The sequence below is a fragment of the Crocuta crocuta genome, unplaced genomic scaffold (assembly GCF_008692635.1).
Source record: "Crocuta crocuta isolate KB4526 unplaced genomic scaffold, BGI_CrCroc_1.0 scaffold28, whole genome shotgun sequence".
NCBI classification, from domain to species: Eukaryota; Metazoa; Chordata; class Mammalia; order Carnivora; family Hyaenidae; genus Crocuta; species Crocuta crocuta.
The window spans coordinates 10,379,974-10,392,684 of NW_027533256.1; the positions used below are offsets into that span (position 1 = coordinate 10,379,974).

The 12,711-nt window shown below is 35.4% G+C and overlaps 1 protein-coding gene across 2 annotated transcripts in view; it reads right to left on the reverse strand.

The window, feature by feature from the left end:
* PARG (poly(ADP-ribose) glycohydrolase) overlaps positions 1-12,711 on the reverse strand; it is a 127,219-nt gene that overhangs the window by 100,383 nt on the left and 14,125 nt on the right. For both annotated transcript variants that reach the window (XM_077746424.1, XM_077746423.1), the window contains exons 5-7: positions 10,654-10,772; positions 10,445-10,528; positions 4,475-4,549 (exon numbers count right to left, since the gene is read on the reverse strand). In XM_077746424.1, coding sequence (XP_077602550.1) covers positions 4,475-4,549; positions 10,445-10,528; positions 10,654-10,772 — 278 coding nt within the window. The remainder of the gene's footprint in view (positions 1-4,474; positions 4,550-10,444; positions 10,529-10,653; positions 10,773-12,711) is intronic.

Genomic DNA, 12,711 nt, shown 5'->3' on the forward strand with positions numbered 1-12,711 from the left:
CATGTTTTACTGCCATCATAAAATATCAAATTTAACATTACTTTTTACCAAAATTAACAACTGTATCCAATTTAAACCCAGAAAATTACAAAACACAAATAAATCATGTATATATGACAATTCAAGTGACAAAGATAGTATCAGTTTGGTCAACTCTGCATCAAAAATGAGATATCTGTAAGAGTAAGAGATATATAGATTCAAGGATATTCGGATACCGGCATAAGCCTTCTATTATGTAACTTATGCATGCCATTGAGAATCATATGGATCAAAAGCTTGATAAAGTAACCCTGTATTACTGGTCCTATCTCAAAATGCAAAATTAGTTTGGATCCTATTAATATGATGATAAAAACTGGCCTTTAGATCTAACTCCTTACAGAAATTAACAAGCTGACCCTAAAATTCACATGGAAATGCAAAAGATCCAAAATGGCAAAACAAAATAGAAAAGAAACAAAGTTGAAGGACTCACACTTCCCAGTTTAAAACTTACTTTAAAGTTTAGTAATCAAAATTGTGTGATAGTGGCATAATAACAGACATATCAATCAGTGGAACAGAACTGAGAGGCCACATAACTGTTTATGGTCAATGGGTTTCTGAAAGAATGACAAAAAAAAAAAAATCAATAGGGATAGAATAGTCTTTTCAACAAACAGTTCTGGGACAACCAAATATCCACATACAAAATAATGAAATTAGATCTCTACAATATATGAAAAGTAACACAAAATGGGCACTCATCTGCAAAACAATAAAAGGGAACTCCTGATTCATATCATATACATAAATTAACTCAAAATGGGTCATGGACCTAAGTGTAAGAGCTAAAACCAAAACATTCGTGGAGGTAGGGGCACCTGGGTAGATCACTCAGTTAAGCAACCGACTTTGGCTCAGGGCATGATCTCATGGTTCATGACTTCAAGCCCCGTGCTGGGCTCTGTGCTGACAGTTCAGAGACTGGAGCCTGCTTCAGAACCTGTCTCCAGCTTTCTCTGCCTCTTTCCCACTTATCCTCGGTCTCTGTCTCAAAAATAAATTCACATTTAAAAAAAGAAAATCATGGAAGAAAACAAAGGAGTAAATCTTTGTGACTTGGATTAGCATTTTTTATACATTTTTTAATGTTAAGAGTGATTGTTTCTGGGAAGCAAAATCATGAACAATTTTAATTTCTTACTTTTTGTATTTTCCAAGTTTCTACAATTCAGATAGTATTAGTGATAGAAAAAAACCTTTTTTTTAAAAGCAGCAAAACAAACTTTTCAGAGGTAAAAAATAAAAAGTAATAACATATTTGATTATAACTCCTGAATTTTAAGTGATTTCAGATATATTAGTTAGCTAGATCCTTAAAACATGCCTTTAAGGAGTAAGTGGTTATTTTGTTAACAAATGAGAAGACTAAGTTCTGAGGTCATGTGGCCTGCCCAAGTTTATACAGAGACTAAGAACCCATGATTCTCATTTCTTTCTTTTTCTTTTTAAAGGGCTATTTTAAAAAATACTCATTTATTTTTGAGAAAGCACAAGTGAGGAAGGAACAGAGAGAGGAAGACAGAGCATCTGAAGCAGGCTCTGCACTGAGCAGATGTGCCCAATGTGGGGCTTGAACTCATGAACTGGGAGATCACGACCCGAGCCAAGCTGAAGTTGGATGCTCAACTGACTGAGCCACCCCGGTGCCCACCATGATTCTCATTTCTAATTCTATGCTCTTTTCTGCACCAGAGGTTCTCAAAGTGACTTTCCTAAACCAGCAGCAACAATATCACCCATGAACCTGTTAGAAATGTGAAATGTCTCAGGTCCTATCCCAGACCTAGTTAATCAGATTCTCAGAAAGGATGGAGGGTTGCAATCTGTGTTCTAACAGGCCTTCCAGGATAATCTCAGATACATAATAAATCTGAAAGCCACTGCTGTGTATCATGCTGTCTCATTCTTTACGAGATAATAAAAATATTTCTGGAAAAAAGGGGATGGTGGTATTATTTACACCACTGTCAGTTGCATTATATTTTTAGGGCCTTCCAAATTAACAGGAAGAGGTAATTATAACGATTGACAATAGTCTTACTGTGTGATAACTAACAATGTAATTAACCAACCACTTTCTTTTAGACTACGAGCAGCAGTCCAAAAGGACAGACAGATCTTCCATATAATAACGTCACAAGAAATGACCTGATAAGAACATTGGAACATCACTAGCTAAAAATGCTCAGAAAAGAAAGAGTCTGTTATATTTAGGTATGTTGTATGCATGGCAGGATATAGGAGCAGGAATCAGAAAACTAACAATTTTTATTAACTTGAACCATTACTTCTAGGTAATATTCTTCTGATTTTGGTAACCCTGAAAACCAGTATCACTACTTGATCTGTTGAAATCCAGTCTATAATACTTAAGGAGCACTCACTATATGTAAGGCATTGTGTATCTACTACAGGAAACACAAAGCCAAGAAATGACACAGTCTCTGTTCCATAAAACTTTTAATATCCTAGAGAATGTCAACATCTCATCACGAATAATAGCAAGGCAAAGAGGGAGTGCCACAAGATAAATTTAAAAATTCACATGGAAATTTAAAGGTGACATCTCATTTTGGAGGGATCAGAAAGGAAAATGTGAGTCTGAGAAGACAGAATTTCAACAGAGAAAGTGGCATATCAGCCTTTTATTACAGAGAAAATGAAGCAGCAAGTAGGAGGGAAGGATGTGGGCAGGGATATCATACCCTGATTGCAAACAATAGTGGAAAAACCATTGCTCTGGTTACAGCATACTACCATGGACAAACTACGTCACTTTGGCCAAGAAAGCCCATCTCTAGAAAGCCCACAACCATTCCTTTATGACAGGAATAACAACAATTACATTATTTTCCTCACAGTCATTTATCTGAAAAAAAGTCCAAAGAAGGAAAGACCCCAACATAAAATACATAGGACTAGTTCAAAGTTCAATATTTATTCTCTATTAGGAAAGTTAAAATTGTATAAAATTGAAAATATTTCATTCAAAATGTTCCTGTTCTAAAATCAGTTCTAATTACTAGTAAATGGAGCATAAATAATAGGGATGACTAAAAATAATGTGAGCAAAAGAATCAAATCATACAAATAAAAGAAAATGGACTGAACATAGAAGTATCTTCTCTGAGGGGCTTACTTACCTAGCAAAAGTAATTGGCAGTTTCTTCTAAAACTTAAAATACATTTACCAAACAACTCAAAAATCACACTCCTGGGCATTGATCCCAGAGAAATGTTCATGCACTCTGTTCATACAAAAACCTGCACGTGTACGTGAAAGTTCAAAGTAGTTTTAGCTGAAATAGCAGAAACTGGAAACAACCCAAATGTCCTAAAATCATCTACAGTTAAAGTATGATACATCTATATCATAGAATGTTATTTAGCAATAAAAAGGAACAAACTATTACTGGATTAAGGGAATTATATTGAGTGAGAAAAGGCAATTGGAAAAGGTTGCACACTGTAACCTTTCTGAAATAACAAAATTATAAAGATAAAAAACAGACAGTGGTTGCTGGAACTTAGGTGGGAATTTGTGTGGCAATAACAGGCAGTACCAGTGAGCATTGTGCTGATGAAATAGCTCTGTACCTTGACTGTGGTGTGGTTACACAAAACTACGGTTACATAACTACACCCACAAATGAGTACAGGTATAACTGGCAAAATCTAAATAATCTTTTATGTCAACTTCCTGAGTTTGGTAATGTATTTCAAGAAGCAATCAACATTAGGGAAGGTGGGATGAAGTGTGTTCAGGAACTCCCTGCACATTTCTCTGCAATTTCACATGAATCTATCATTATATCAAAATAAAATTTTAAATAAAAAAGGTATAATCTTATTTTTTCAAATAGCAGTGGATGACACCTATTCTTCTAACACTACTATGAAAGTAGTATTCTTACCCATTGAAGATGATATACAAAATTACTACAATTTCCTGTGGAAAATAATTTTGCAGGATAAACCCAGAGCCATAAAAGTTTTGTGTTCTTTGACCTATCCATCTACTTACTGGTAGATCTACTGTTACCTAAAGAAATAATATCAAACCTGGGAAAACATATATATGTGTTCCTGTGTCTGTGCATATGTGTGTATGTGTACATCTACTATGTAAATGTTACTACAGTGTAATTGAGAACGGAGTAAAACTAAATGCAACCTTGATGTTTCTAATCATGAAGTATCATATAGCCATTAATAATGTTGATGAAGGTACAACAATATAGCAGGGTATTATGAGAGAATAAAGCAAAATTCAAAATTAGTGACCAAAACATACATAACAGGAAATATTTTTCACAAAAATAAAGGATAGTAATTATGTTAGTGTGATAAATTTTTGGGTATTTTTCTCAGAAGTTTTTACAGGCTTGTATTATTTTCATAGTTAAAGAAATAAGCATACTTTTACCTTATCCCAGAAATCAACCAAAGCTGTAAAGTCCCATTTCTTAGAATATGCCACATTGTATTTCAGAATAGCATCCTATGGAAAAAGCATAAACAAAACTTCATGATATAATCAAGTAAATTATCTTTGAATAGTCTTTTTCCTTTATGAACTACATCCAGTAAATTTCTTAATCAGCGTTAACCTTCCTCCTACCATTAGCTATTCCACATCAGTAGCTATTAACAAACAGAATATGCACTAATTTGTTATTCATTTAAGAAAAATGAGATTAGAAAGGTCAAGTAATAGGAACAAAAAGTCCTAACTCTTAATGCTTACATTATAAACACAGGTGATACACTCTCAGTGGACAAAAGTTGGATCTTGGAGATAAAAAAGTTTAAATATTATAGTGATTGTTGACTATCAATAGGGTTACACTATACATGCAAATACATAATGTATTTATAGTATTAAGATTTAATGCGAAGAATAAATTGGGAAAAACTGTCTAAAAAGGCTTTCCAGGAGAGATGGCAATAATGAAAAAAAGATGGAGAAACACTGCCCTAAGGCATAAAATGGTTTTCTTGCCTTTATTATCAGCTATTTTTATAAGCTCCATATAAATGGTTATCTTCCCCCAGCAGTTCATATAAATTATTTATTTATGTAGAGTGAAAAGTCAAAATAGCACGCCATCTACTGGTGTAACATTTAACTGAACAGGCAGTACTTTTTTCTTGGTTACCAACGATAAAAACAAAACGGGCCCCAAGCCGAGTCACTTATTATGCTACCAACCAAAGACTCAACTTACAGTTTCAGCCTCTCCCACAAATGGAATCTTAAACCAGTCAATGAGGGACCAGATGGTCAGCACTAGTTAATCAGCCTGACAGAACTCTGCCATCCCCTAAAGAAAGGTGACCACTATAACCACTCTATTTTTTCCTAATATAATTTCCTTGCTCCCACTCGCTTCTGCCTATAAAAGTCTTTCATTTCCTACAGCTTCTTAGAGTGTCTTTCTGTCTGCTATATAAAATACTGCCTGATTCATAAGTCATTGAATAAAGTCAGTAAGATCTTTAAAGTTTACTCAGATGTATTTTATTTAACACCAGAGTGGGGTACGCATAAGACAATCCAGTAGTTATGCAGAAAAAACAATTATAGCTGATGCAGAAACAGCACAGGATTGAAAATCTGCATGTAACTTCTGACTCCCACCAAAACTTACCTGCTAATAGCCTACTGTTGACCAGAGCCTTAGTGATAACATAGTTAACATATATTTTGTATGTTGTATGAATTATATACTATATTCTGACAATAAAGTAAGCTAAGGAAAAGAAAACATTGTTAAGAAAATTATAAGGAAGAGAAAATACATTTATAGTACTGTATTAAAAAAATCCACACAGGAAACTTGTGCACTTCAAACCTGTGTTGTTTGAGGGTCAACTGTATTTACAATTATATTTTATCTCATCCTTTTAAATTTCTATTCTAGTTATATTTTATAATGTGTATGTTATATTAATAAAGAAAATGACTTCTCCAAAGAGGACATCTAGATGGCAAACAGACACATGAAACGATGCTCAGCATCCCTCCTCATCAGGGAAATACAAATCAAAACCACACTGAGATACCACCTCACGCCAGTCAGAGTGGCTAAAATGAGCAAATCAGAGAACTCTAGATGCTGGCGAGGATGTGGAGAAACGGGCACCCTCCTACACTGTTGGTGGGAATGTAAACTGGTACAGCCCCTCTGGAAAACAGTGTGGAGGTTCCTCAGGAAACTAACAATAGAACTCCCCTATGACCCAGCAATAGCACTGCTAGGAATTTACCCAAGGGATACAGAAATGCTGATGCATAGGAGCACATGTACCCCAATGTTCATAGCAGCACTCTCCACAATAGCTAAAACATGGAAAGAGCCTAAGTGTCCATCAACAGATGAATGGATCAAGAAGATGTGGTTTATCTATACCATGGAATACTACATGGCAATGAGAAACAATGAAATCTGGCCATGTGTAGCAACATGGATGGACCTTGAGGGTGTTATGCTGAGCGAAATAAGTCAGGCAGAGAAGGACAAATATCATATGTTTGCACGTATAGGAGGATTAGGAGGAACTTAACTGAGGAACAAGGGGGAGAAGAAGGGGGGAAATGGTGGGGGAAAGGGAGAGAGGCAAACCATGAGAGACTCTTGAATGCTGACAAAAACTGAGGACTGATGGATATGGGGGGGAGGGGGGATGGGCATGGAGGAGGACACTTGTGGGGATGAGCACTGGGTGTTATGTGAAAACTAATTTGACAATAAACTATTTGTAAAATAAAAAAAAAATAAAAAAAAAAGAAACTTGAAAAGCTAAAAGGAACCAAACAACTCTTTAGAAAAGAGAACCTACCTGATTTTACTGTACTATGAAGAAGTAACTGGAAGAAACACCTTTCAAGAACTGAATTTAACTTAAAAAGAAAGGCCTCCGTTTTTAGCAAAAAAATAAAATAAAATAAAATAAAGAAAATGACATGCAGAATTTATAAACTATTTATGTTTACAATACATGCCCCCGATATTTTTATGTGTATGTAAATCTGAAAAACAGTTAAATTATTATTACAAGCCTTCTAATATGTCTCATAATTTACTGTTTTTAAAAATTAATACTCTGCTGGGGTGCCTGGGTAGCTCAGTTGGTTAAGCATCCGACTTAGGCTTAGGTCATGATCTCGTAGTCTGTGAGTTGAAGCCCCGCAGTGGGCTCTGTGCTGTCAGCTCAGAGCCTGGCGCCTGCTTTGCATTCTGTGTCTCCCTCTCTCCCTGCACCTCCCCTGCTCATGCTCTCTCTCAAAAATAAATGAAAACATTAAAATGTGAAATAAAATAATACTCTGCCAAAAAGTTTCCTGAAAAATACTTCATGACATATAAACAATCACCAAGCATCTATATTAAAAAGTGAGCCAACAATGCATATTATTTACTTGGAATCAGGGGATATCCAAGTTCCTTTAAAAATGAAAAGCATCAATCATAAAATAATATGGTAAGAAAAAGCTTTTGTTTTTCTCACAGCCACAATAAAAAATTTTCCATTAAGCAAGAGAAGATTTTAAGGATTTTTTTCTAACCATTGGAATCTGATTTCAGAACCTCATACAAAGTATTAAATAGCAATGCCTATCAACCGCTAAAAAGAAAAGCAACAAATGTACTGCAACAAACTACTGATAGACTCAACAACATGGATGAATCTCAAAAATTTTCATTCTGGGCGCCTGAGTGGCTTAGTCAGTTAAGCGTCCAACTTTGCTCAGGTCATGATCTCACGGTTCGTGGGTTTGAGCCCCGAGTCAGGCTCTGTGCTGACAGCTAGCTCAGAGCCTGGAGCTTGTTTCGGATTCTGTGTCCCCCTCTCTCTCTGACCCTCCCCTGCTCATACGGTCTCTCTCTCAGAAATAAATAAGACATTAAAAAAATTTTTTTTTTAATTTTCATTCTGAGTGAAAGAAGCCAGACATACTAGCATATATACTATGTGATTCCATTCATTTAAAATGTAAACTAATAAAAATAAATTAAAATAAAAAATTTAAAAAAATCAAAAAGAAAAAGGCAGATGAGTATTGCCTGAGGACAGTGCAGAAGGAGGAATCAACTGTAAAGAGATAAGAGGAATTTTTGGAGGTGACAGAAATGTTCTGTATCTTGATTGTAGTAAGGGCTTGACTGGTATGTACAAACGCCAAATGTCATCAAATTACATACTTTAAAAGCATGCATTTTCTTTTATGTAAATGATTCCTCAAAGTTGGTAAGAAAAACATTTTATACTCTAACATTTATAGTCTAATTCTTTAACGGGATTTTATAATCAGCAATAACACATGACTAATATTTACTTTTACTTTAGTCTTTAAGTGTCAAAAGTAGTCTACCACAGGTCTCCTATTTTTAGAAAAACTGGATGCTATTCTGTATTCTCAGCTATCACCTACTGAGGTTTCTCTTAATTCATAATAAGCACAATTAGTTAAAGCAAAGAGAAGTCCATTCTTTGTAAATTACCAGACACATCATTTACAGAAATATTACTGTATAAACTGTAAGGACACAATTCCTTTTTAAAATTGTTAACATTTCTAACCCCATTTAACTCAACATCAAATAAAAGTAGCAAAAAGATTAGTATACTCAGTAGGAGGGACTTAATATTTCCCCCACTTCATAGTGTTCTTTCAGCAAAGAAAACAATTACCATAAGCAAAGAGAAGAAAATCTCAATGGATTACTCTGTTCTGTTGCATCTACCATAAACAAGAAAGGGAAATTCAGAGTAAAGCAGGTACCCCTTCCTAAAGTAATCAATGGCACACTAAGGAATTGCTAAAGAGGTGAGCAGACAAGGTAATTTAGAACACTATGATTATTCTCTGTTCATGCTTAAAGAAAAAAATATGAAAAACTTAAATAATCCTGTTTATAAGGCTGTAAGGACCTAAGACAGTTTCTCTAATGGAGTAAAGATAGGACTCTTGAGTGGCCTGCTTCTGTTTTTGTAAGTTGATAATTGTGGTTTTGGAATACAAAGGACAAAAGACAACACACTGTAGAAAGGAAGGCTGGTGCTTTAAACAGGTGAAAATTTTGAGCCATCCTGAGATAAACTGCAGTACAGGACTGTCAAATTCTAAAGAACCGGGACCACAATGCTCACTACTGTATTTATCTGCAAGCTGGTATTCTCCATCTATTCAAAAATAAGTCAACTGTGGCAGACCCTGAGAATTTCTTCCATTTAAAAGGAGTACATTACAAGATTGAGAAACACTATCCTTAATGAATGAAATTTTCAAACTACATTATGGTACAACATACCAATGTTTTGCAACACAGAGAAAAAAAATCAGGAGGTACAGAAAGTTTAAGAATAACTTGTTAAGTACAAATAGAAAAACAGTATAAAACCTGAGAAACTGGGGCTGCCTGGATGGCTCAGTTGGTTAAGCATCTGACTTCAGCTCAAGTCATGATCTCGCGGTTCAGGAGTTTGAGCTCTGCATTGGCTCTGTGCTGACAGCTGAGCCTGGAGCCTGCTTTGGATTCTGTGTCTCCCTCTCTCTCTGCCCTTCCCCTGCTCACACTCTGACTCTGTTTGTCTCTTTCTCTCTCTCTCAAAAATAAACAAACATTTAAAAAAAACCTTAAAAGAAAACAAAAAAAAAGCCCCCGAGAAACTGTATATGACAAACTAAGTCTCTTAAAGAAAATGAAACCCATTTTTACACAAATATAGAAAAATCTGTTACTGTTTATAGTTATAAAAACTTTAAAAGTTTACATGGCTATAGTGTCAAAAAAACATATACTCAGCCATATTTCAGCTATTAGAAAAACAATATAATAGTTGCCTTTATAGTCTTAAGTTAAATATTGAAAAAAAATAAAAAATAAATGATTGCCAAAATGTAAGATTAATAAATAATCAGACTGCTAGAAGCTATATTAACAGCAATACAAAATAGAATGTTTAATGTATACTTTAATCATTAGGAAACTCAGTTCCCTTTGGGCAACTATAACTAAAGTCATAATTCTTTCCTGATTTACTTTTAAAGACATTTCAGAAACATGATAATTCTAGAAAATAAGAGAAACTTGGGTCTGAAGGAAATTGGATAGGGAATCAAGAAACAAAGGTCTTATTCCTGGTTCTCCAAATTATTTTGTGTGGCTCCAGGCAAGTCATTTACAACTCTCAATTCTTCTACTCATTTCCTAGTGATGGAAAGGAAACCAAGAATGTCTCTTAAGAAAGTTCCTCAGGAAGCAAGTATTTTGCATACAAATAATGCTATTACCTGAGTCTATTAAAGATCAGAAAATATCTTGGAGGCAGACACAGGGCCCATCTCTAAGAATTACATACGTGAGACAAGAATAGCAAAAACAACTACCTTCAGGTTTTGGGGCCGTGTGAATTTGTTGAGTAGTGCAGTCTGAATGAGCTCCCATCGGCTTCCTGCAGTTCGCTCACCATTCTTTAAGGAAAAGGAAAAAATATAAGAAATTATTGTAAGTTCTTTTGGATCATAGAATCAGCAGTTAAATAAGCACATATTAAACTGTCTTTCAAAGACTAAAAGACCATCTGTTTTGTATTTACCTCATCTTCCACGGGGTACAAGTTTTGTTCTGAACAAGGCATCTTAACATGCTTGTTGTCCCACAAATCTTTAAAATGTGTTGGAAAAGGTTTAGGAACTTCTCCTGCTCGCAAAAGGTCTACCTGAAAGAGGGAAACAAGAAATCTGTAAGTGCATAAAAACTAGGTGTGCCTTGTACAAAAAAATCCAAAGAAAGCAGCCAAAGCAAATGCTATGAGATACAGACCAGCTCCTAGGCAAGAAATCTCCAAAGGCTTCTTCAGCTGTTCCTACTCCTTATCTTCATTTGCTTGGCTTCCAAATCATATGTTTGGTCATTCTATCTCCATCCCATCTAGGCCCCTGGTCCTCATTATTGCTTACCTTCTAGCCCTTCCAGAACTCCAGCTGCTCCCAGACACATTCATCTCCCACAAAGCCCTCAGCCCCACTTGGGAACGTTATCTTTCCAAAGTATTCCCAGGTTTCTAATCCTACAAGGGCTCCCCTCTGTCTATGATTCCAAATGATGTTCTCAGTTTTTAACATCCTCTCTTACCCATACACTATCTGGTTAAACTTCGATTCTGACCTTCAACACTCAGCTCAATTTTCATTTCAAGAAGTTTTCAAAAAAATTTTAAGGCCAATTAATTTACTCCCTCTTGTTTTATTAGATCATTACCATACCAGAGTACATTTGTTTTTCCTTCCCCCACTAGACTATAAACTTCTTGAGAATAATAACTACATTAACTGTGGATTCTGAATATTTATGATAGAGCCTGACTTATGTTTCCATAAGTATGTGCATAGAAATATATATATGTAAATATATACATATGTGTACACATACACATATGCTGCTTATAATAAGCATTAAGTAAATGTTTGAGAAATGGGCTATTTGAAACATGAACGTTTTACATTTTACCTATTGTGGACATTTCATACAAATGGATTATACAACATATGCCCTTTTGTGTCTGGCCTCTTTTGCTTAACATAATGTTTTCAAGGTTCATCCACGATGTAGAATGAATTAGTACTTCACTGCAAATAATCAAGCTATCACATAAATAAAAAATTTGAACTGTAATATGTTATGAATGAGAGGTTCGTGGTGTTATGAGAACCTATACTAGACGATTCCTGGTGAGCTCAGAAAAGGCTTCCTTGGGCACCTAGGTGGTTCAGTCAGTTAAGCATCTGACTCTTGCTTTTAGCTCAAGTCATGAACTCATGTTTGTGAGTTCAAGCCCTACATCAAGCCCTCTGCACTGACAGTGCAGAGCCTGCTTGGCATTCTCTCTCTCTCCCTCTCTCCTCTGCCCTCCCCCACTCACGCTATCTGTCTCTCTCAAAATAAATAAACTTAAAAAAATACTAATAAACTAAAAAAAAAAAAAGACTTCCTTAAGGAAGTGGCAACTGAGCTTAACTCCAAAGGATAAAAAGAACTAGGAAAATAAAGAAAGGAAGACTGTTCCTCAAAAAGGGAACAGCCTATAGAAAGGAAGACTGTCCAATAGGCAGCTCATAAAAAGTCTACAACTAAAGAGAAATAAAGTTGTAGGCCATCTATACAAGTGACCATTAAAACCTTCACGGTGGAGGGGTGCCTGGGTGGCTCAGTCAGTTAAGCAGCTAACTTTGGCTCAGGTCATGATCTCATTGCTCATGAGTTCGAGCCCCGCATCAGTCTCTGTGCTGACAGCTCAGAGCCTGAAGCCTGCTTTAGATTCTAATATTCTATCTAAGATGCTTTAGATTCCATCTCTCTCTACCCTTCCCCTTCTTGTGCTCTCTCTCTCAAATATAAAATAGAAACATAAAAAAGTTAAAAAAACAAAAACAAAAACCTTCATGGTGAAGAAGACCACCGAGAGAGAAAGAGAGAGAGAGAGAGAGAGAAAACAGGACCTATGGAAAAGCCTTGAGGAGCTCTAACAATATTTAACACGAATGCAGAAGAACTAAAGGAACATAAGAAATGGCTAAAGAGATAGAAAATTAGGATTATATGCTATCGTGGAAGCCAAAGAACAAGAATATTCTAAGGAAAGAATTGTTAGGAG